The sequence below is a fragment of the Python bivittatus genome, unplaced genomic scaffold (assembly GCF_059951505.1).
Source record: "Python bivittatus isolate LINGU-HERP-01145 unplaced genomic scaffold, Pbiv_v1 ctg000700_np1212, whole genome shotgun sequence".
Lineage (NCBI taxonomy): Eukaryota > Metazoa > Chordata > Lepidosauria > Squamata > Pythonidae > Python > Python bivittatus.
Genome location: NW_028277098.1, coordinates 32,960,177 through 32,982,653, shown reverse-complemented (window position 1 = coordinate 32,982,653; position 22,477 = coordinate 32,960,177). Strand labels below are relative to the sequence as shown.

The following is a 22,477-nucleotide window of genomic DNA, read 5'->3' as shown; positions in this document are numbered from 1 at the left end:
TTAGTTCCATAAAAGAAATTCATGAAAGTTTGCATTCTCCTCTGTTATCCCTGTTTAAGAGCCTTCTTTTTCCTGGTGGAGTTTGCCAGCAATGACAGCCAGGAAGCCCTAGCTAAAATTACTAGACCCAACTTGGATGAAGAGGAAGCCCAAGCTGCAGAATGACCAGGCAGCTTGAACTCAAGTTACAGGCTAGACACAAGCCCAACTAAGGGTAGTAATGGCAGAAGTTGAGAAAGTAGCAACCAGCCTCCAGCCAGCCAGCAGAAAGAAAACCACCTGAGGTCACCTAGCATCTGGGGGCATAGAGGGTGGTACCAGTGAAAGGTTAGGAAGTCAGGTTAGGCAGTTGATCCCCCTTAATGCTGGCCCCAAGGGACAGCTGCCCCAGTGGTGGCCATGACCACCTGCAAGGGGAATAGTAGGGGCATGGTAAGAGTGAGGGGAAGGGGAAGGGGGAAAACATAGCTCCCTGCACTGAGTTGTCTAGCAGAATAGCCAAGTTCAAATCAACCCTGCAGCATATTAACTGGCAATACTGGTATTAATAAATACCAGTATTAATAAATGAGTTGAAGTTGCAATAGCTAAAGGAAGGGTTTAATTGAAAGGAATTGACAAACAGGAGGAAAACAATAGACTAAGACCTTTGTGTTGTTGTAAATAATAGAACATGCTTAAATATCCTGATGGATATTTTGAACACATTTCTATAATTTAAAAAAGAACATCCCAGTAGGAGTTAGTGTGCTGCTTGAGTTGGTGTCATCCCCAAAAGAATCCTTCCATGGTCTTCTTTAAACAGTATCTCAGAAGAAATCTAAGGAAAATGTTGAAATTTACACATCATGACCTATATATGATCTTCCTTCCAGTCTCTAAAACAGGCCTTAGATTAAGCAGCTTAGTGAGACAAAATAATTATTATCTCTTTCTTTTTTGGTGGTGAAGCCCAGTATGTCTATGAATCACATATGTGGGCTTTACTTTTCCTGCTCTCCCACAAATGTAAGGAATGTAAATAAAAGTCTCTCTGAGTTCTCTCTGTAGAGAAGGCAAATGCTAACTGCTGAGCCTTTGTTGCTTCATTTTGTTTTGCCAAAGTTTTAAAAGATTTTAAAACTGTACTGTGAGTTATTCCTGCTGATGTCTCTCTGTCTGAAAAAACTGAACTTTATTTGCTCTGCTGTCTGGATTTTAGTTTCTAATCAGCTAAAACTGGTAAATAACATGCCTGTGTTGAGTGAATATGTTGGGTTCCTGCTGTCTCCAGGTTCTGAGGCAGTATCCAGGGAGCACCATGGACATTTCTAGGTCTCCCATGGAAGCATTTGGCATACTGTGGTGGGAAACAGGGTGCTGGATGAGATACACCTTCAGTCAGACTCAGCACAATGTTTTCTTTTGCTCTAGAAATAAAACAAATCCTTACACCACTTCATTCTTCCTTGAGCCTCAACCCTTGTCTTTACTTCAGGAGGTGGCAGGCAGTAGGTGACGTGAACTGTCCAGATAGCATGGAAAGAGTTAGACTTGGCCTGGCATCATGCCCAGAGTGATGCCATACTACAGGACAGGCTTGCTGCTGGGAACAGGTGGACTGCAAACAGTGATCAAGTTGGCTGTTTTAATTGTAATAAAGGCTGACAGGGAAGAGAGCGCTGTCCTATTAAACACGTTTTCCAAAAGTGCATCTGGAAGCAGGCAGTGGTGCTCTTGAATAGAATGTCTGTAACAAAAAGGGTCCTTAGATATGTATAAGAATTTAATGCACTGGGATTATACAGTGAATAATTTAGCAGAGAGCAAAGAGGAAGAAGCTCAGTGCAGCTAGGAGTGAGAGCAGTGTGCCTTTGAGTCTGGAGATTTGGAGCTTACTGCTTTCTTAAGCCTCTTCTACAAATTGGACATTTAAGCTCTTCCAGACAGACAGCTTGTAAACGTTACCAGTCAAAAAGCACTCTGCCATTTATTCTATCATTTTCATATCACAAACATTCTGTTATGGATAAAAGATGGTAGAAAAAATGGCTTGGGGTTGCAAATGATATCATATTTTGTAAACTTTGTAAATTCTGTGTTTCAGACAGAACAATTGAATAATGAAAACTATGTGGAGCTAGTCCTACTTGTTGACACAGTGTACAGGTAGTCTTTGACTTACGACCATTTGTTCAGCTACTGTTTTGAAGTTATGAATGCGCTGAAAGAAGTGACTTACGACCAGTGCCCAAAGTTACAGCCGTTACAGTCCCCCCACGATCATGTGATCAAAATTCAGGTGCTTGGCAGCTCGCCCGCACTTATGACTGCAGGGGCGCTTCAACTCCTCCCATCTGCCTATCTCCACCCCTGTCGATGCCCTTCTGCCCTTCTGCCATCCTGCACTCCACCGGTCCAGCTGATCTTCACTGTCTTCTTGCTCCTGATGCTGACAAGGTGCACCCGGGGCTTCAGCTGAGGAAAAAGAAAAGCCAAAAGCTGCCACAGAGCTCGGTGCACCAAAAAGCCCCTTTGCAAAAAGCTCCTGGAGCATGACGTGCCAAAATGCCCCTTTCCACCTTTAGAATATTAATTCTAGAATACTAGAAAAAATAAATATTAGTATTGAGAAAAGGACAGTGGTCATATTTTTGAGAAAGGAGGGATTCTATGAGAAACACATTTAAGAAAGTATCAGCTTCTTTGGTTTTATAAGGAAAAAAGCAGAATGATTGCCCAACTTTAGGAGAATTATTGTGGTCTTTTTCAAATAGTTATATTACCATAAAAGTGATTTTCTTTACATTTTAAATTTGTTAACATAATGATTGTTTATCAGCGAAATAGCATGTAAATTAAATAAATAATAGTAATCAATAATAACTGCCCAAAATGAGTAGATCCTTGTATATTTTCTTCTACATGCTAGAATTATGTAAACTGTTATATTTTATTTATTATTTGGTCATGTGTTGCTTCTCTCTGCTAATGTAAGTAAACTGATTTTATGTTGCTTCCCAATTTTCAACATTATAGGTTGCTTTGCTAGGAGAGCTTTAGAAAACCCAACAACAGCTTTAGAAAATCTAACAACACTTAAAGACAAGAGGATACATTTGAGAATCATGTCTTCTGAAATAAATAGGGTGATAGCATATGGGGTAACTAACATAGACCCTGGACTTTGTAAGAATCTGGGACTGACTGCCTATGATGGCTGGGTGGATCAAGCAGCTGTTCATTCCTAGAGCTTTCATTTGCTAGTGTCTCTATCTAAATCTCTCTTAAACATTTGTACAGTGCAAATTTGAGCATATGGATGTCTAGGGGAAATTAACCAAATGCTTTCTGAATAACACTTGCCATTTTGCCTTTGGATAAAAAAAGTTATTGTTAATGAGGAACTACTGTTCTAGCTTTTTTAAATATTTAGTACTCCTATCTTGCTTTTTTCTTTGAATGATCAAAGAATTTATTCATATCATAATTTTTCCCCAGTTAGGATCTACAGCTATATGCTACCATAAGTAGCAAATTTAGGAAGTCTCTAATTTGAGAAATATATATTAACATTACTGATATTTTTTAATAAAACTTAAAAATGCTAGCTAGAAAGAGTGCTTCATATAATCTCTTTCATGTACTTGACTTTTATTTACCTCTTTTAAGAAGTTGGGAAGTCTGCCAGAAATTAATGGAGCTGGCATATTGTTTGTGAATACAGGGTAGTAGGCTTTGTGATCGGTAGAACTTTTGAAGTTTTAAGGATCTGGTTACAACGTTTAGGAGTTTGCAGTTGGGAATGCTGAAATTGAGGCTTTCTATAAATCTCAACTATGAAACAATATGCCCCCCCCGCCGCTTTTTTTGGTATTGTCACAAGTCACCTTTTGGAAAAGGATGGTGAAAAGCAAGCCAAGGTATTCTCTAACATAAATGTGACCTGAAAATAACAGACACAAATCTCAGTTTACAAGATCTCGTATTCAGACAAGTACACATGCACTGCAGCAACCCAGAACACCTGAAAAAGGAAACAGACCACCTATACATCTTCCAACAAAATGGATACCCACAAAATGTTATCTAAAGTGCCTGACCACTCAACCCACTACAGCACAACCAACACAAGCTATAAAAAGGATAACACTGCTATACATCAAACACATCTCAGAAATAACCAATAGAGTATTACAACCATACGGCATCACCGTAGCCCACAAGCCAACTAAAGTCCTCCAAAACATCTTAAGTAAACCAAAAGACCCAGTAGTCCAAGAAGAAAAAACAGGAGTCATCTACAACCTACAGTGTCAGGAGTATAACAGCCACTATGTAGGATAGTTAGTCAGAAGACTAGCAGAGTGCATCCATGAACACTAACTAGCAGTCAGAAGACACAATGAAAACTCCTTAATCTCACAACACATGGACAGACTCAACCATAGTTTCAGCTGGGAAACTGTGAGCATCCTAGGCCAAGCTAAATCCAAAAATGCTAGGGAATTTCTGGAAGTTTGACATTCAGATAAATCAGCCATCAATAGACACAAAGAGATAAACCACATGTACACACCATTCAAAAGAGACAATAAAAAAGCTAAGAAGGAAACAAAAAACCCAGAACACATCCTCTCCAGCAGCAAACACCCAGATAACTAGGGATTAGCACCAGACAAACAAGCAAGCAAGTAGAAAACAATACCCTAATCAAGGAACTACCAAGGAGAAAACCACACCTCCACCCAATACTGGCAGGGTGTATATAAACAGGGAGCAAACCCCACACTCAGTAGCACTGATGATGTTACCTAGTTGGGTAATGAAACATCCAAGCAAACAACCAAGTTCAAAGAGCCCAAGGACTCCAAGATCTCATAAACTAGTCACAGAAGACCTGAAGGAAAAAGTTGGGGACAGATCCTTCTGGAGAAAAATCTATCTGTGATCTCACTGATATGTGTAGTTACAACCCAGGATTTTGTTTTGAAGGATGCAGTCAGAAAAAAAGGGTTAGGGTTAGGGTTACATTTCATATATGTATATGTGTATTTTTATGAAAATGATCAACTTACCTTTTGTAAAATGGATATTTTATCAGATTTTGTGGGGCAAATACTATATGCTTTTGACATTCAATCCCAGTTTTGTCCTGTACTCAGACAAAATAACTTATTTTGTTATTAGTAACTTATTTCTAATCACTATAGTATGTTTTCTGTTAAGTAAGTGTTTCTTCTGCTTGTTTCTTTCTTCTTGAACAAGTTACTTTTCTTTTAGCTTCACAACTTTGCATCTGTAAAATGGGTGTTTGGTGTGGATTCCCACACATACTATGGAAACTATTTTAAAAAAATATCCAAGATACCTTCTCAAATTGTTAAACGTGCTATATGAACCAAAGGATTGAAATCCACATAGTTTTTCCCTGTTCTCTTCATAAAAGCCATGTCTGTATTTAAAGATATGTTAGAAAAACATGCTTTTTCTAAAGCCTCTTATCTGCTATATAGGAAATGGCAGATTGTGCATTATTTTTGTCCCTTCGTTTTTATGTACCAGTTGTAATACCAAGATGCTTCCATAGACTCAATTTTGGAAACTGACTAAAGGGCTGAACACGAAAGATAATCTTTGCAATTTACAGCAGCAAACATCTGTGTTCAGTCCAATGACTTTTTAGAGAAGAGAAAAACAACAGTGGTTCTGTAACTTCATGTTATAGGTCACAGCTATATGATAGAAACCCAACAAGTTTCAAAGAGCTCTGGTATATTTTTAAACATTTAATTCCCCAAAGGTTTATTAATGCCTGTATTAATAAGAATTTTTTTCTTTCTTGAAGACGTGGGTGAGATTTTAAATGTTCTTTTGTATATAACTGCTGCCTACTGTCTAAATGCATAATAAGAAAACTGTTAGATTTTACTGTTGGAAGATTACTGTAAAAATTAAGTAAAAATAAAATTAAAATACAATTACATTTTTTAATAGTGTGGTTTTACTTTGCATGCTTTGGGTCCAAACAACTGAGAACCTGGTAAAATACTTTATTCATTTTTAAAACTATGCAAAAGAAGAAGGTTCCTAAACTATAAAACAAAACAAATGCTATTGCATATAAAATGTCACTTCAGGAGTTAATTTAAAAGCTCTCTGTTATGATTAGTATGTATTTAATATAAACTTATCAGTTAAAATTTAACCTGAGTCAAACTGAAATTTTATTTAACTAATTTCCCTGTAAAGCCTAGGATTGAATATTTCAGTAAGACTTAATGCAGTTTGGTAAGTTTTGGCTCAAAGTGATGTGTGAGACCAGCCATTTTATTTTTATAGCACAACATATGGCTTACCTTATCCGTGGGCCCTCAGTATTCAAAACGGCCATCTTGGAGAAAGCAGACAATAAATTAAGATAAAAATAAGATAAAATAAAATTAGTCACTGTTGTTGGGACTGTAAAGAAAATTCAAAGGGCATGTTTAATCAACATCTTCTCTCTTTTTTAAAGGTAATCAAATGGATAATACTGTGAAGGATATTACAGATGAATTCAGTCTGCGTGATACAATAAGCATTGGATCAACAGATTCATTTGTCTCAGCTGCTGAGGTATACTGAAGCAACATTTGCTGTCCTATTGCATTAACTATCACATATCTGAAATCTTGTACTGAATTAATTGATGGCTTTTGCTGGTCTTTAATTAAATCTCTTAGAACAAAATGTCTTAGACAAATGTATACAGATTTGCAGGTATGTGAAGATTAATTGTGACTGCCTGACACTTAAAACACTATAAATACACATGACAATTATGAACAGATGAAATGAAATATTCAGAGATGCACCACCTGAATGCTTCTTCACTTGCTTTCCATGTAGAAAAGCGTATGTCTGTGTGGATAAAGTGACAGATTATGAAAGTTTCCATAAATTCATGGGAAAGATTAAATGCCCATTGAATTCTAGTAACTTTTTCAATAAAAACATTCCAAGAAAAATGATGGTTTTGGAAGTTCCTAGATGATCATGCATTGGAGTTGTAGTGTTTATTTCCCTGAAAGACATATTCTTAGTCTGGGACAGCTGTAAATTAGATTTCATCTGTCATTTATTCTATAATGGAACAATAATTTAAAAGTATAGATTTACTTACTGGATTATTATGAAAGGGGTGATTTTAAAGGACAGTGTTAATTACAGTATTATTTGCTCATCTTAAGGCTGATTGTGACTTGTTCAACAACTATTGGTTAAAAAAACCTGTTTTAGGGTTAAATGGAAACATATATTACTGTAATTTTAGTTTCTTGAAAATTAATATTCTGCCCTTAAAAGTAGCTTGCAAACTATTACCTACTGCAGAATATGATATCTAACTTGAGTAAGCAGGTCTTCTTATTGAGCAGATACAATATTATATGAAAGCTCTCCATTGGCTGCCAATTAGCTATTGAACCATGGCCCAGGAAGTTATTGTTCATTTATATATCTGTATAGCCCTGAACCAGGTTATCTGTGAAACTGCTTTCTTCTATAGGCCCACCTAGTTATTAAGTCCTTCAGATGTTATCTTGTTAGCATAGCTTGATAATATAAACATAATAGGGATGTGGCAGAAGGCATTCTCTCCTGGAGTGCTTTAAATGTGGAATGAGTGATTAACAGAATACCACTGAGGGGCTTCTCCCCCAAATCAAGTACTTAGTCATCTGGCTATTTTTGACCACCAAATTGCTAAGCTTAATAATGGTTATAATGTATTATGGTTTTTACTTTTTATAGGTGGATTTTATTATATTTTATTGCATTACATTGCTATCCTGGAATATATTTTTGGAATTTATTTATTAAAAGGTTTTGGTACTTTTCTTTACAATAAAAAGAATCCCTCCCTTTCCAGTTATGCAATTAAAGATACAAAACAATAAATTGTTATTTTCCCCATTTCTTTGTCCCATCCCTTCTTATGAACACTTAAGTGTTTTATATGACTTTGGAGTTTTGAGATATATAAGTTTAAATTATATTTATATTTAATTTAATTATTTTAATTTAATTATTTATTTAAATTATATTTGTGGTACCAGTTCTGAGTTCATTCTGCCACTCATTCAGTGGCAATAAGAGCAACAAAGCATCACTTCTTTTCTGCATTTATTGTGTCTACATATCCCCAACCAGTAGCCCTATTTAGGGTAGCCCAGATCCTATTGGGGAAGGATGGGTGGGACATGATGCAGATAAGCTATGTGGATGAATATATGGGTTTCCTTGAAGATAAAGCTGCTTGTATTTGCTCTGGTTTGGACACCAGTTGAGTCAAGTGAATGACCAAGGTATTATCTTGTGATATAATATGGAATTATGTCAACATTGTCAGGCCCAAGAAAATGGATAAGGTTGTCTGCAATATGAATTCTGCCACCTATGGGCTAGGACCATGACTCTCCTGGGTCCTTTGGGCAACTGGGTAGGGCATGTGCTGCTAGATTTTGGAGGTTGTGAATGCTTCTTTAAGGAAGGTGTGCTGCTGCTTGTCTTGGGAAGATGCAGTGATGCACTCTCTGGAAGAAGCTATTTCTTGATCTGGCTGTAACTGATAACATTCGCCTTTACTCCAATCTTCCTTTTTTAAAATAAAGTTGTTGAGACGGTAGTTGAGATTCAACTCCAGAGAGTTCTAGAAGAAATAAATTATCTAGATACCTTTTAGTTGGGATTCAGGCCTGGTAATGGGATGCAAAAAGGATTGGTTGTTCTGGCAGATGACGTTCTTTGGGGCCTTGATGGGGAGAGAATGCACCCCCTGGACTTTTTAGGGCTCTTGGTAGTATTTGATACCTTCAACAATTATATCCTTCTGGACTACCAGCAATGGTTGGGAGAAAGAGGCATTTTTGTGGTAGTTCCATTAAAGAAGCATTTTTGTAGTAGTTTTGTTCCTACCTGAGTGGGCTATTCCAGTCAATAGTTATGGGAGTAAGCAGTTGAATCCATGGCTGCACTAGTGCGGATCCTAAAGAACTTGGCCTTTCTCTACTGTATTTAGTATCTATATGAAACTCCTGAGATAGGTTATCTCTCGGTTTGTGTTGAGGTGTCACCAGTATACTGATGATACTCTGCCATACGTCACCATTGAAGGCCGAGCCAGAGATGCTATGGACATCCTGAAATGGTGTCTCAAGGCCATTAGGGATTGCATGGAATAAAACAAGCTGAAGCAAAACCTTACCAAGAAGGAGCTACTGTTGTTCAGTAAATATCACGACTATCCAATAATACTACCCTTGGTGGGATTGTGCTCACCCTTGAAAGAGCTAGTCCATGATCTGCGGATCCTCCTGGACTCACAGCTCCTGCTAAAGCAGCTGGTGGGAAGTTGTGGCCAAGGGACCTTTACCCAGCTCCACCTGATGAGCCAGTACTGCCCTGCCTGGGTCAGGAAACTATGTAATGGTGACCCATGTCCTGATCACCTCCCATCTGGACTACTGTAGTGTACTGTATGTGGAGTTTTGTCTGAAGGTGGTATAGAATCTGGTGTACAACATGTGAAAAACAGATTACTAATTGATACAAGTCATTCTTGAAAAATAGCACAATTGTGAAGTCACTGCATGGGCTACTGCTTAGCTTCCAGACTTAGTTCAAAGTGCTGATTTTCATCTATAAAGCCTTATATGCCCTAGCAAAGACTCCCTTATCAAGCATGATTCTGTCTGTCTGGTATCAAGAGAGGCCCTGCTAAGGGTCTCCTTTTCAGCTAAAGTAAAGAGAAGTATGGAACGGAAGGTAGGTTTTCTCGTGGAAAACTGCTCCAGAGATGTCCCAGGCGTTGAGTTTTCTTGTATCCCAGAAAGCTCTTAAAACTATTTGTTTCAATGAGCCTTTGGCTCTTAAGGAAATTGTGAACACCTATTTGATTGTGTGATTATTATTTATTATAATTATATATACAGTATATAATTATTGTGTGTGTGTGTGTGTGTTTTGTGATATACACTGCCCACAATCTTTTTTAATTAGGGTGGTTTATAAATATTGTTAAATAATAATAACAATAACCATATAATGGAATCAATATCATTAGAATGACAGCCATTAGGGATTTCTTGTTTTAGCCATACAAGCTATTTTTGTTGTCCAAGAATTTAATTTCCTGCATAATATACTATGTATGCATATTTCCCTGTTTTTAATTTCTCTTTGCTCTGCTGCTTTTACAAAGTGGTATATCTATGATCCAGCTGTTACCATAATTTTTCTTTCACATGTTTCTGTTTTCCCAGTGAAATTTAAAGTGATACTGAAAAGCAGATGTCTTTCAAAAGATTACACAGGTGTTGTGTTTATGAAAGTCTCTTGCTAATTAAAACTATTTTTTTAGCTTACAGAACACAAAGAGAGCCGAAACTATTATCACCTGGATTCACTTTGCCATTGCCCATTGTATGAAGAAGCTTTGCGCTTGGCAGAAGAGGGCAAGATTTATTCACGTGTCTTAAGGTGCTAAATATTTTACATTTTTTAAAATACTTACTGCAGAATTTCTAAAACATTATCAGAACTTATATTGACTGTTTCTAGATATGCTCTGCCTATCTGTGATTATGTCTGAAATATTCTTTATTTTGTGTGTAGGACTGAAATGTTGGAATGTTTGGGAGACAGTGACTTCCTTGCTAAGCTCCACTGTATTCGGCAAGCTTTTCAGGTAAAAGTGCATCAAACACATTTTAACTCATCTCTGTACTACGATGTATCCCTATGAAATTATGAAGTGGAGTACGATTTGTAACCAGGACCAGCCAAGTTACACAATCAGTATTGCGGGATTTTTGCAAGGTATTCTGTGTCATCTTTATCTGATACATACGCTGGAATCAGTAAAGCATATTGTATTCCATATATCACCCTAAAGGATACTAAATACTGTTCCATTTACATTTTTCTTAGTTATGCATTGATGCTTATCCTAACCTATTGCTGAACTGCAGCATGTATTATTGTAAGGCTGATTTGCCTGAGACTGGATTCCCTGAAATGTTATACTTTTTCTTTTTCAAAACCATGCTGAACTGGAGTTTAAAATGAATACAAAAATGCTATACTAGGGTGTTTACAAAGCTGGCTTAGTTTAGTAATCAGATGCTATTTGTAGTCACTGTCAGTTAATGTTTAAATTTAGTCATCTCCAAGGAAGTTTAAAACACTGGCACATTTGGGATAGGGTCTACCAATCTTCCCCTTTCCCAAGCACATGTGGGCTGTGTTTCCAGTCCTTAAGGATGAAGTCTCCAAGGCAGTGTTCCTGAACCTTAGCAACTTTAAGATCTGTGGACTTCAACTCCCAGAATTCCCCAGACAGCCATGCTGGCTGGGTAATTCTGGGAGTTGAAGTCCACATACAGTATCTTAAAGTTGCTAAGGTTCAGAAACACTCTTCTAAGGATTTTATTATTGATTGCCAATTCTTTCTGCCGTGGTTCACATGATAACTTAGATACAGTATATGCTTATTCATGATTTCTTGACAAAATTATACTTGGCTCGGGTCACACACTGTGGTAAGCCATAAAATATAGACTATATAACACAGTGGCTATGTTCACGATTTCTTGACAAAATTATACTTGGCTCGGGTCACACACTGTGGTAAGCCATAAAATATAGACTATATAACACAGTGGCTATATTCACAAAACCAAGCAAATCACATTATGGCTTAGGGCATTGTGTGAACCCAGCCATAGATTCCATTCCCCTTTTTCATAAAGTAAGTTTACTCAGGAAGAAGATATTCAGTGAAATTTATCTCTTGGTTATCTCAGTGCAATAGAATCCAGAACTTAGATGGATTTGTACATTTGGTTTCAATTTTGAGTTGACATTTTTTACTCACTAATGCCTTTTTTAAAAAAACAGATCATTCTTTCAGACTCTACAAATCGAATATTTCTTGCTGAAAGTGGCAGAAGAATTTTATGTGCTTTAATTCTGAGAGCAAGAAAGGTAAACCTATTTCGTTTTAATAACTGATACAGTATATTGTAAAAAGTTTGACCATTTAGTTGCCCTTATAACATGACTTAAGAAACAAGTATTCCCATTTTCACACAGAGAACTGAATTGGAAAAGTAATATCCTGCTTTTAAGATTATAAAGTTGGTCTATTTGTGGCAGTGAATTTTCATATGAGTTTATGGATATACATTTTATATTTCCCAAATGTATCGTTTTACATGTACATAGATCTAATTTTCTGGAACAGGTATACAAAGTCAGACATCAGAATATGCCTTGTAGTGGGGATAGTCTTTTTATTTCTAGATTACCCTTTGTGCTACAAATAAACAGTGATGTCAACTTTAAGGCAAGGATGAAAGAGTCCATATAATGTGCAAATTATTTGTTCAGAGTTTTCTGTTTTCTTTTACAGAATCCAAAGAAATTTGAGGAAGTATTTGATGACATGATCTCTTTTTTAGAGCAATCAGATCAGTGGGTTCATACTGAAATGGAGTTGGCTGCTTATGGGGTAAATATAGTGTTACTCTCTGCTTTCAATTAAGTGTTTGCTGTCTCTTTTTTGCCCTAGATAACAGTAGTTTCCTTACTGAACTTTATTTTGTTTGTATTTCAGGAACTCTATTATTTTAATCTGGTTTATTTATTATTTTATATTTACTAAGTTTGATTAAACAGCTTATTTAAAAATATCACAATGATTTTTCAGTGTAATTTATAGCATGAAGTTGTTAATGATTTTTCCTTTCTATAAATGTGCTTAGTACCTTTTTTTAAATTTGATTCTCATGTAGGTGAAACACTTAAATTTTTACGATGTTGTTTTGGACTTCATATTAATGGATTCTTTTGAAGACTTAGAGAATCCACCTATATCTATACAAAATATAGTTAATAACCATTGGCTGAACTCCTCCTTCAAAGAAACTGTAAGTCCATAATTATTTCATTCTGTTTCAGTAGTACCATTAACTGGTAGGAAAGATCAGGTCCAGGTATTAACATCAGTCTGGGACCCAGTTTTCTACACAAGTATTTTTCAGCTTTTTGAAATATGGATAAGAGGCAGTCTCTAAAGAGAGAGATGCCAAAAGGAGTTTGCCTCTTTGAGAAAGCACTTTAGGCAGAATGAAGAGTGATGGTACTCCATTACATTGAGAAAGGAAATGAGATATGATACCCTTGGATCCCCCTAGATAAGAGTTGGAGTGTATTGGCCCCAGGTAAGATGGGACATATTTTGAATGAAAGCTCATTATGGTGTTTTCCTTTGCTTATGTAATGTTTTGGAAATTGCTATGGTTATGCTATCTTAGTTGATTTAAGTCTCTGATTTTATTCATAATTTAGGCCAGATTTTTATAGTTATGTGCCAAGTATGAAGGAGTATAACACTCAATAATTTGATATGCCACATGTGAAGAAATGCCATTAGCATCTTATGTGATGGTCTAACTAACTGTTTCTATTCTATTTCTTGTTAGGTTCCAGGTCAGTTAATATCTTCCTCACTCCTGATTAAAGTGTGAGTTAGGATGTATGTAAAACCAAGACCAGAACTGGGTATAATCAGCCTTTCCCAATATCCTATTCAGCATCAGATCAGGTTAGAGGGTTAGGTTAGGGTTAGGGTTAGGGTTAGGGTTAGGCAGGATAAGCAGCCACCCAGTTACCTCCTGTTGCTGATGGAGGGAATCTTAAATTTGGATGCTGATAGCCATATTTTAATGATTGGATACAGAACAGCTAAGGATGCTATGTAATGGTATGTGGGAATGACCTTGGGAGACAGGGCAGACAGATGCAGCCAAGGGAATGGTCAGTTAAAAGGCAGCTGAGCCCACAGCAGGAATGTGGGTGGGGCAAGAGGCTCAGAAGAGACCCTCCCTAGTTTCTTGGGTTGTAAAGGAGATGGGGGAATGATATACTTTCAGACTTGCAAGATTCTATTAATGTAGCATTACAATAAAGTAGAATTAGCTCATCTGGTTGTGTTTCCTGTCTGGTCTAACTCATAAGGCTGACATACTATTACCTTCATGGCAACCATGGTCCTCTCTCTATATATCATCAAGATGACATCTTTATGTCCCACACTTTAGATTTTACTTTATGCCCACACTTTAGATTTTACTTTCTCAGTTGAACAGGAAGTTAGTACTGTGAAGATGTCAGATCTGATATCTGTTGTTTTATCAAAACAGTTCATTTGAGATTTAGGAGTGCAATAAATAGTCTACTAAAGGATGTAAGTATCATTAGAATAGTTTGTCCTTGAAAATTGAGGATTTCTGGTGGATTCCAGATGGCTTTGGGGAATTTGCAAGCTACTATGGCTGGGGCTGATGTTGAAATTCTGGTTATTCTGTGGAGTTTAAAAATGACCCAGGCAGTTAGTACAATCACTTCTGAATGTGCCGTCCCATTTTCCAGGCCCCATTCAACTTCTTGATAGATAGCTGAAGAGGGCAAAGTAATACACTGGGAAACAGATGGAATATATATTGAAAGAAAACTCTTTTTGGATTTGATTAAGCTCACTATTGAGTCTATTTTGTGGGACTGATGGAAATCAAAAATAATTTTTATTCTTTAGCCAGCTTCAGTTCTCTCAATGTTGTCCATATTTTGGGTTTTAGCTCAAATGGAAGAGCTGCTAAAATTTTTGGTAGCATATTGCAACATGTCAGCAAGACATATTTGAGAACATAATTGCTTGCAGTCATTATAGCTTAGATTCCACAGTACATACATTACAATTTGGAATGTCCAAATTGTTGCATGTTGCAGTTTTAAGGGACCAAGGATATGGACAATGAGTATGGTCAAGTTTGTCTGGCATTTTTGTGGCCCTGCCCCTTGTCTTTCCTGGCTTATTATAGCTAGGCAAATTATGATCAGTGAGTCTGTGAGATCATAGATTCCTCTTTAAGAGATGGAGTATTCCAATCCCGTTAAGGAACGTAGTAGTGCCATCTCTTCTAAGAGAGCCATCATCAGATGCGGATAATCATAATAATTATAGACCACTGGTTAACATTTCCTTTCTTGGCAAAGTGCTTGAGTATGTTGTAGTCCCTCAGGATTCTTTCTTATCCTCCATCCTATTTATTATTTTCACAAAACCAATTAGTTGAAGTTACTAGGAGATTTACAGATTACTATCTCTGGTGCATTGATGGTATATTTCATGTTCATAGATATGAAGGCACTTTGTAGTTCCATCTTTTTCATTAGGGGTATACCTTTCTGCCTTTTAACATTGTTGGTTGGTATTCAAGCAACCAATCTATATGGATAGAGATTGCTTGGCTTCAGTGATCCATTCTTTAATGATCTCTCACTGCAAATATTACAAGGCATTATATATGAGGCTGCCTTTGGAGATTGTCCACAAACTGCAGATGTACAAGCCATGGCATCAAGAATGCTGACTGGAACTTGGTGTTCCAGTCACAGTGAATCATCACTGGCTTTTGGCCATTTCTGGATCCAATTCTAAGTTCTGTTTTTAAATCCTTCACAGCATCTTCATACACATATCTGTGCTCTAATATAGTCAGCAGAGGTCCAAACATCACCATGTACAAACATGTGGGTATTACCTTCAAAAGTGGGCCATACGTTAGATTATGTTAGCACTTCAGCTTCTCTATCTGTGAATTTTGTCTCCATTTTCTTTTTATTCTATAATACATTTCTTTGCCTCTCAGCTTTCATGGTATACAGTATATCTCTATCTTGGAAGCAGGTCTGACCTGCCATTATTATCCATTCATACCTTTCTGTGCCAATCTAGCACCCTCTGCTTTCCTATCCCTGTTGTTTCCTTTTTGTCTTTCCTCTGTTTCAGAGAATATATGTGCACCTTTCCTTTCTCCTCACCTGGACCTCTGCTCTTCAGTTCTTTCTGTGCTATCTGTACTGAATAGGGAATTTAATTGTCTCCGTAGTAGACTAGAAGAACAATTGTGAGCTTCACTGTGTTCTCTCTCTAATTCCAGGAAAACAAACAATAGATATCCTATATATTTTCTTCCTTTCCTATTTCTTTTGACCAGACTGGCTAAGTCAGTTTTCTGCACAAAGATCTAGAAAAGGATGGGAGACAGTGGCTATTTGGAATTCTCTGAGAGGATCATTAGCAGGTCATGCATCTTATAGTGCACAAGGTTTCATTCTGTTGTGAATCGTTTTACTTTCTTTTATTATATATTTTGTGAATGCCTAAACTGGTTTTTGCCAGTAGCATTTTACTTCCTAGTACTTAGAAAGTTGTATTACATTCCATTAAAATTCTGCTATGTCCTATGGGAAATAAAAGTCTAGGTTTGCCATCTGTATATTGTATGATTCCAATCCTTATTAGGACAAAACTGCTTAGCTGTGTCAAAAACTATTTAAGCTATGCTTTTTCTTAGAATAGTTTTTTTTTTTTTTACAATACAGTCAAAACAAAAGAATGTGGTTTTATTTTTTATGGTTGCAGATAGTTCTGGTTTTGAAACATAGTTTCACATAAATATGTAGCTTTCATTTAAGCACTGACATTAATAAAACATTTTTTAAAAAAATTATTAACTGCTGCATAACTTGATATAAAAGCCATATGCTTCAGAAGATGTTTCCAAAACATTCCGTTTTCCTAAATAAGAAATAGTATAGCATGGCTGGGTATCTGGAATTGGAACAGTTAAGACTGCTCTAGTAGTGGGCGTTATTAATTCTAGTATTGATGAGTTAATGCTGATTAAGGAATGAGTTTAACAAGAAGCAAATTAAAAGGCATAGTTATGTACAAACTGTGTAATATTTTAATTTGAAAGTAAAGAACAAAGTTCCTAATCTTTTATTAACATCGAGATAGATATATTTGGGCAGGTCCTGTGCGTTGTTTAGAAATCATTATTTCTGCTTGGTATACTGAAACTTTCCGTGGTATTGAAAAACTGGCTTTAGAACAGTTGCACTTTGTCAGTTGGACCATGCTTCTTTTAACCAGCCTCCTGTCCTTCACAAACACTTAGATCCAGATGCTCAAGGTATATAGCACAGCTCAGTTCACTAGGAGGTGGTAAGCAGTGGATATTTCCACAAGAAAATAATTGTGGTATCAGAGGGATAATAAAGAATGATTACATAGTTGTAATATCGCACTGTTATGATCTTATTTAATTTCCCCTGATGGCACAGCAAAATAATATTTCTTTGCAAAAACCTGTCTGAATCGGAACTCTTTTGAATGCACCGACATATCATTTTCCATACAGTCCCCAAACAGAAATTATTTGAGGCGTTGCAGGTACAGTAGTACAAGCCTCGTATACTGCTTAGGTCCTCATTTCTGTTTGTTCAGTTTGTTTTGTTCTCTGTTGTGCTAAAGCTCATTAACGTACTCTGTCAATAGAGGTATTCTTCTTTCCATATTTGACTTGAACAGGTACCTCTGGCTTCCTCCTTGCTTTTATCATACTCTTATCTTTTTCTCATAAACAGTATGCAGTATTAATTCATTTATCATATATACAGTATTCTTCTGGTTTCCCATAATAAGAGCTTGTCAAACAAATATTTCCTGGATTTGTGTTGTTCAGTTTATATTTGGGAAAAAAGTGTTCAGGAGGAAAAATACTTAGAATAGATCTGTGCAGTAGAATGAAATGTGTGGATAGGAAAAATTAAGGACTAAAATAAATGAATCTGATATTTACAGATGACAAAAATGCTGCTCAGGAGGCATGCTGCTGCTTTCTCCTTTTTAAGCACCACTCATGCGCTTTCCAATGTGTGTGCTTTCCCACAGGTGCATGTTATTATTGCACGTGGCCGGTGTGATTCCGTTGCATGGGTTGTGTGGCTTTTTCTCACCCAGTCGATGTTGAATGAGGTGTGTGACAGAGTCCCGTGCGGCTACAGTACTCAAACACATAATGAACACGCGTGCACAACATGTCATCTGAGTCAGGCTGGTTGCTGGTTAACACGTACAACACCATATTACCCCGATCTTGTGATTTCTTAACCAAAGTTGGTGTATTTTTGTGAAGTTAGCCACAAACCCAGCTATGCTTTTCATAACCAGAATTTGAAACCAATAATTAACCTGGGACGGCTGCTCACTGAAAACGGTTAGCCCCAGATTCAGATGACACTTAACCACAGGAAAGTCATTGTTCATATTTTTATATTTTATTTATTTTATATTTCAGATTTGGTCACAGCCCATCTCACTAGGAAATTGTTATTAAAGAACCATGTTAGATACAGGAAGGATGTCAGTGCATGCATTTCCAGTTAGTTAACCAGAGTGACCTGATTTCTGGTACAAACTTTTTCTGGCCTTGCCATGGATATTACTAGATAGTGACTGTACATAAAACTTCCTATTCAGCATGCAGAAATACTTTTCAGCTTGTAAATTCTATTATGCGCCTTTGTAGTTTTAGATCAGATTATAAATACTTACTGCTTCCACAACAGTACAATTAGACTGTTAATCACTAAGTTACATTAACATTTAGGAAAAACTGCTAAGCTGCATGGGGACAGTAGGGAAAATGAGATGTAAATCCCATGTTTTGAGAAATAAATAATATGCATTTTGTAAAATGGTTCAAATTTATATTATTGCAAGTTCAATATATTTTAAAGTTAGGTCGAATGACTTTATAATTTCGCTGTTATTTCTACATAGAGAATATTTCATGTTTGCAAGTAAATAAAACAAAAAAAAAATCTTACTTAGGCTGTGGCTTCAAGTTGCTGGTCAGTCCTGAAGCAAAAAAAGCAGCAAATGAAAGTAAGTAACCTGAACATTTTATATTTGAAGAGAGCTGTGCAGTGCTATAAATTTGGTTTGCAATGTCAGTTGCTTATTCAAGACAATTGTAGACTGTTTAGCATTATTTGGGAGTAACCTATAGCATAATGGTAAATTATTGACTTCAGAACTATGAATAAAAAGATAGTAGTGCATATTCCTGAACCATTTTTAATGCAGTTTATCATATCTGAAATGACAAATGAATGATATGCAAAAGTAGTAATTGTTTCACTACAGTTAGTGAAAGCTGGCTGAAAATTGAGGGAATGGTTTAGGAGTAGTTGCATTATATTTTTCACACTTGTATAAAGTAAATGCTCTTCAGATAATAGCAAGACATTTTGAAATGTTAATATATAAGTATAAAGAACCAATAAAATACATTTTAATCCATACTTCTCAAAACAAGAGCAGTGATCTCTGAAAAATTAGAATGAGTTACCCTAATTCATACCCTGATGTTTATATGTCCAGACAGTCTGTGTGTGTGTGTGTGTGTGTGTGTGTGTAAAAATATAGAATGAAAATTTCGACAGAACCAACTTAGGGTACATCTTTGTTCTCAAGGTTATTGAATTATCATTCAGTATAAATGCAGGCCTGAATACCATGGACATGCAGGCATGCAGCAGACCAACTTTCACCTGCAATTTGCAATTTGATCACTTACATCAAATCATCAATTCCCACACCACCCTATTCTCTGATTCAGTAGATATTCCTGAATAATGGGCACCCATCCATCTAGTCAGTCCATTAAAACAAGGCTGTGTGGTATCCTATACTAAAACTGAAGACTACTGTATCTTTTTTTGATAAATTAAGGTAGTCCTCACTTAATGACCATTTGTTTAACAATGGTTCAAAGTTGCAATGGCCTCAGAAAAAGTGCTTTATGACCTGTACTCACACTTATGACCATCGCAAACTGTCACACCATCCCCTGTGGTCACATGATTGTGATTTGCGACCTTTTTACAAGTCATTAAGCAAAACGTGGTTGTTAAGCGAATTCCAGCAAAAAAATCTGTTGGAGAAGCTGGATTCATTTAACGACCACATGATTTGCTTAATGACTGTGGTGATTCATTTAACAACCATGGTAAAAATGATCATAAAATCGGGTCCGGTCATGTGGTGAATCAGTTAATGACCGCCCCACTTAATGACCAATTTTCCGGTCCCTATTGTGGCCATTAAGTGAGAACTATCTGTACTGTTAACCCTTACATATAACTTCTCAGAAGTAAGGGCTATTCAGCTTAATGAGTTTGATAAGATTGAGCTTTAAGGTTGCAACCTAATGAGCGTTTACTTAGATGGAAGCTTCATGTGGCCTCTAGCTGAATTTGGGTGATCTCCAAAAATACTAAGCAAGATCAAGCCTGGTTACTATTTGGGAAAGAGACTACTGGGGCTGTAGAAAGTTTTTACAAAATCACAGAAGAAGGAAGTGGCAAACCACTTCATGGGCATGTCCATATGGCCTCCAGGAGTTGATTTTAAGTTTATCAGATTGCAGGTTTAATGATGTCAAAATTGTTTGTGCTCAAGATGCAGGATATGATTTGCCTTTTCTGTACTAATTACATCTTCAGGTTCCTGATGGTTTCTTTGCACGTTTCTATGCTATTTGTGAACACATTAGCCCTGTTCTGGCATGGGGCTTTTTGGGTCCTAGAAATTCACTGTATGAATTATGCAGTTACTTCAAGGTATGTGGCTTTATTTTATCAAGAGCTTACTGGATACCAATGAAAATATGGACAAACTAGTAAAAGTTTTTGCTAGACATCCTGTAGACTACAGCTAATAACTAGAATTATTTTGCATTTATTTTTACTAGGATCAGATTCTTTATTTCCTGAAAGACATTTTTGACTTTGAAAAAGTGCGATACTCATCAGTGGATAATTTAGCTGAAGACCTTCTGCAATTGCTAATTCGGCATACTAATCTTTTATTGGTTTACTTTGGAGTAAGTGGATGTCAGCACCCAACAGCCAGTGACCTTTCAGAGGGAAAAGTACAATAGATTTCTGTTTTTGTTCTTAATGTGAGCATATTTTTTGCCTTTTTCTCCCACAAGGAAAGTTAACATTGTTTCTTTCTGAGCAATTATCCCAAAATATACGATGTTGTTAAATATGGCCTCAGGGAGGTTTAAAAATATACAAATCATTGCTTAAATTATTGCTGTACATATCATTTAAAATGGTATTTCAACTGTCATTGGATTTATTTTTAATATATATTTTTAAACTGTTAAGTAAATATTATTTATGGAGATATATACATTGCTCAGATCTGTTTGTGATGAAAGTGATACAAAAATATATGTTATAGTAAATTAGTTCCTCCCAGGTTTACATTGTATAAATTACATAATACAAAATCTCAAAAGCTCTACCTGTTCATGTGCTTGCCAAGATTTGCACCTTTTTTGTCTTAACTAATGTGCAATAAAAACACATACAGTGACAAATGATACAGTTTTTGTGTTTTAAGCTATCAATTATAGTGTAACAAGTGTATCAATGCATTCAGCCTTTGGACACATTCTATGAGCACTGTTGTAAAATTTAAGAGTTAATATTTAGTTTTTATATAAATTACTTTTCATGATGTTTTACGTTGGTTGTACTGCATAAAATCAGAGTCTGGCAAACCCTCAACAGTCATTTTGAGTAGTTAATAAGCTCCACTGTATTTATTTATTTAGTAAATTTATAGCCTGCCCATCTTAAATACAGGACTCTTTGCAGAGCTTTTAAATTTTTATACTTATTGTGAATAAGATCTTGTCTTATTGAATCTATTATTTAAAGAATATTTTTAAGGGGGAAGATGTATATCAAAAAGAATAATACAGTACAACAAGGGTAAATACATGTTCCATTATCATTTTAAATATGTTTGTCTCTTTAAAAAAACAACAGGGATGCCAAATGAATACCTTTAAAGTCTAGTTTGTATGTCATGATGAGTTTTGTGTTAGCGTGGTTTATTGTATAATCCACAATTGATTGAGTATATGAAGCTTATGAAGCTATAAGACATGGTTTATTAAGCACAATGGCCAGATTCACACAATACATCAACCCACACCAACCCTTAATTAAACAAACCACATTTTCCTTTAGAAGGATAAGTGACCCTAAATGCATGCTCTGATTGCTCTGCAAAGCAGCACTAATCCTAGCATTCAGCCAGGAAACTTAAACCTAGCTGTTTTCCCCTAGCTTCATACATGCATACTGTAGATGCTTAGGCATTTATATTGTAAAAGTCTGTTGGATTGGATTTGCAAGAAATCCCTTGTCATGCTAGCAGATGGAGCCAGTTCTGCCTGGTAATTCTAGTCCCTGCTCATGTTCAAAATCATTCTGTCACAAAAATTAAGCAGGCTGAGCCTCTTGATTTGAAACAGATTCGAGCACTGAGATACCTCTTCAGTTGAGTGCATCTGTATGTTATTCATTTTCTGCATATTTATTGTTTTATATATTTTTGTTATATAGACATGGAGAATGATATTCACTTGCATAAAGAATCATTTAGTGTAAACCAGACAGCACATAAAGGTCATAAGATATTGTAGCTGGCCCCAAAAAGTGAATATATGATATCAGG

The 22,477-nt window shown here is 36.2% G+C and overlaps 1 protein-coding gene and 1 long non-coding RNA gene across 5 annotated transcripts in view; one reads left to right on the top strand and one right to left on the bottom strand.

Moving 5' to 3' along the window:
* The window catches only part of MIGA1 (mitoguardin 1), a 42,242-nt gene extending 20,420 nt beyond the window's left edge, over positions 1-21,822 (top strand). The window contains exons 8-16 of one of the 2 annotated variants that reach the window (XM_025163835.2): positions 6,497-6,597; positions 10,382-10,500; positions 10,636-10,708; positions 11,920-12,006; positions 12,434-12,532; positions 12,816-12,950; positions 18,767-18,820; positions 20,443-20,559; positions 20,691-21,822. In XM_025163835.2, the coding sequence (XP_025019603.1) occupies positions 6,497-6,597; positions 10,382-10,500; positions 10,636-10,708; positions 11,920-12,006; positions 12,434-12,532; positions 12,816-12,950; positions 18,767-18,820; positions 20,443-20,559; positions 20,691-20,879 (974 nt within the window). In that variant the 3' untranslated portion in view covers positions 20,880-21,822. The remainder of the gene's footprint in view (positions 1-6,496; positions 6,598-10,381; positions 10,501-10,635; positions 10,709-11,919; positions 12,007-12,433; positions 12,533-12,815; positions 12,951-18,766; positions 18,821-20,442; positions 20,560-20,690) is intronic. The other variant, XM_088153657.1, reaches the window with a different exon arrangement.
* The window catches only part of LOC112540147 (uncharacterized), a 40,047-nt gene that overhangs the window by 14,508 nt on the left and 3,062 nt on the right, over positions 1-22,477 (bottom strand). For all 3 annotated transcript variants that reach the window (XR_015798402.1, XR_015798401.1, XR_015798400.1), the window contains exons 2-3: positions 18,763-18,793; positions 6,339-6,373 (exon numbers count right to left, since the gene is read on the bottom strand). This is a non-coding gene — a long non-coding RNA (uncharacterized LOC112540147). The remainder of the gene's footprint in view (positions 1-6,338; positions 6,374-18,762; positions 18,794-22,477) is intronic.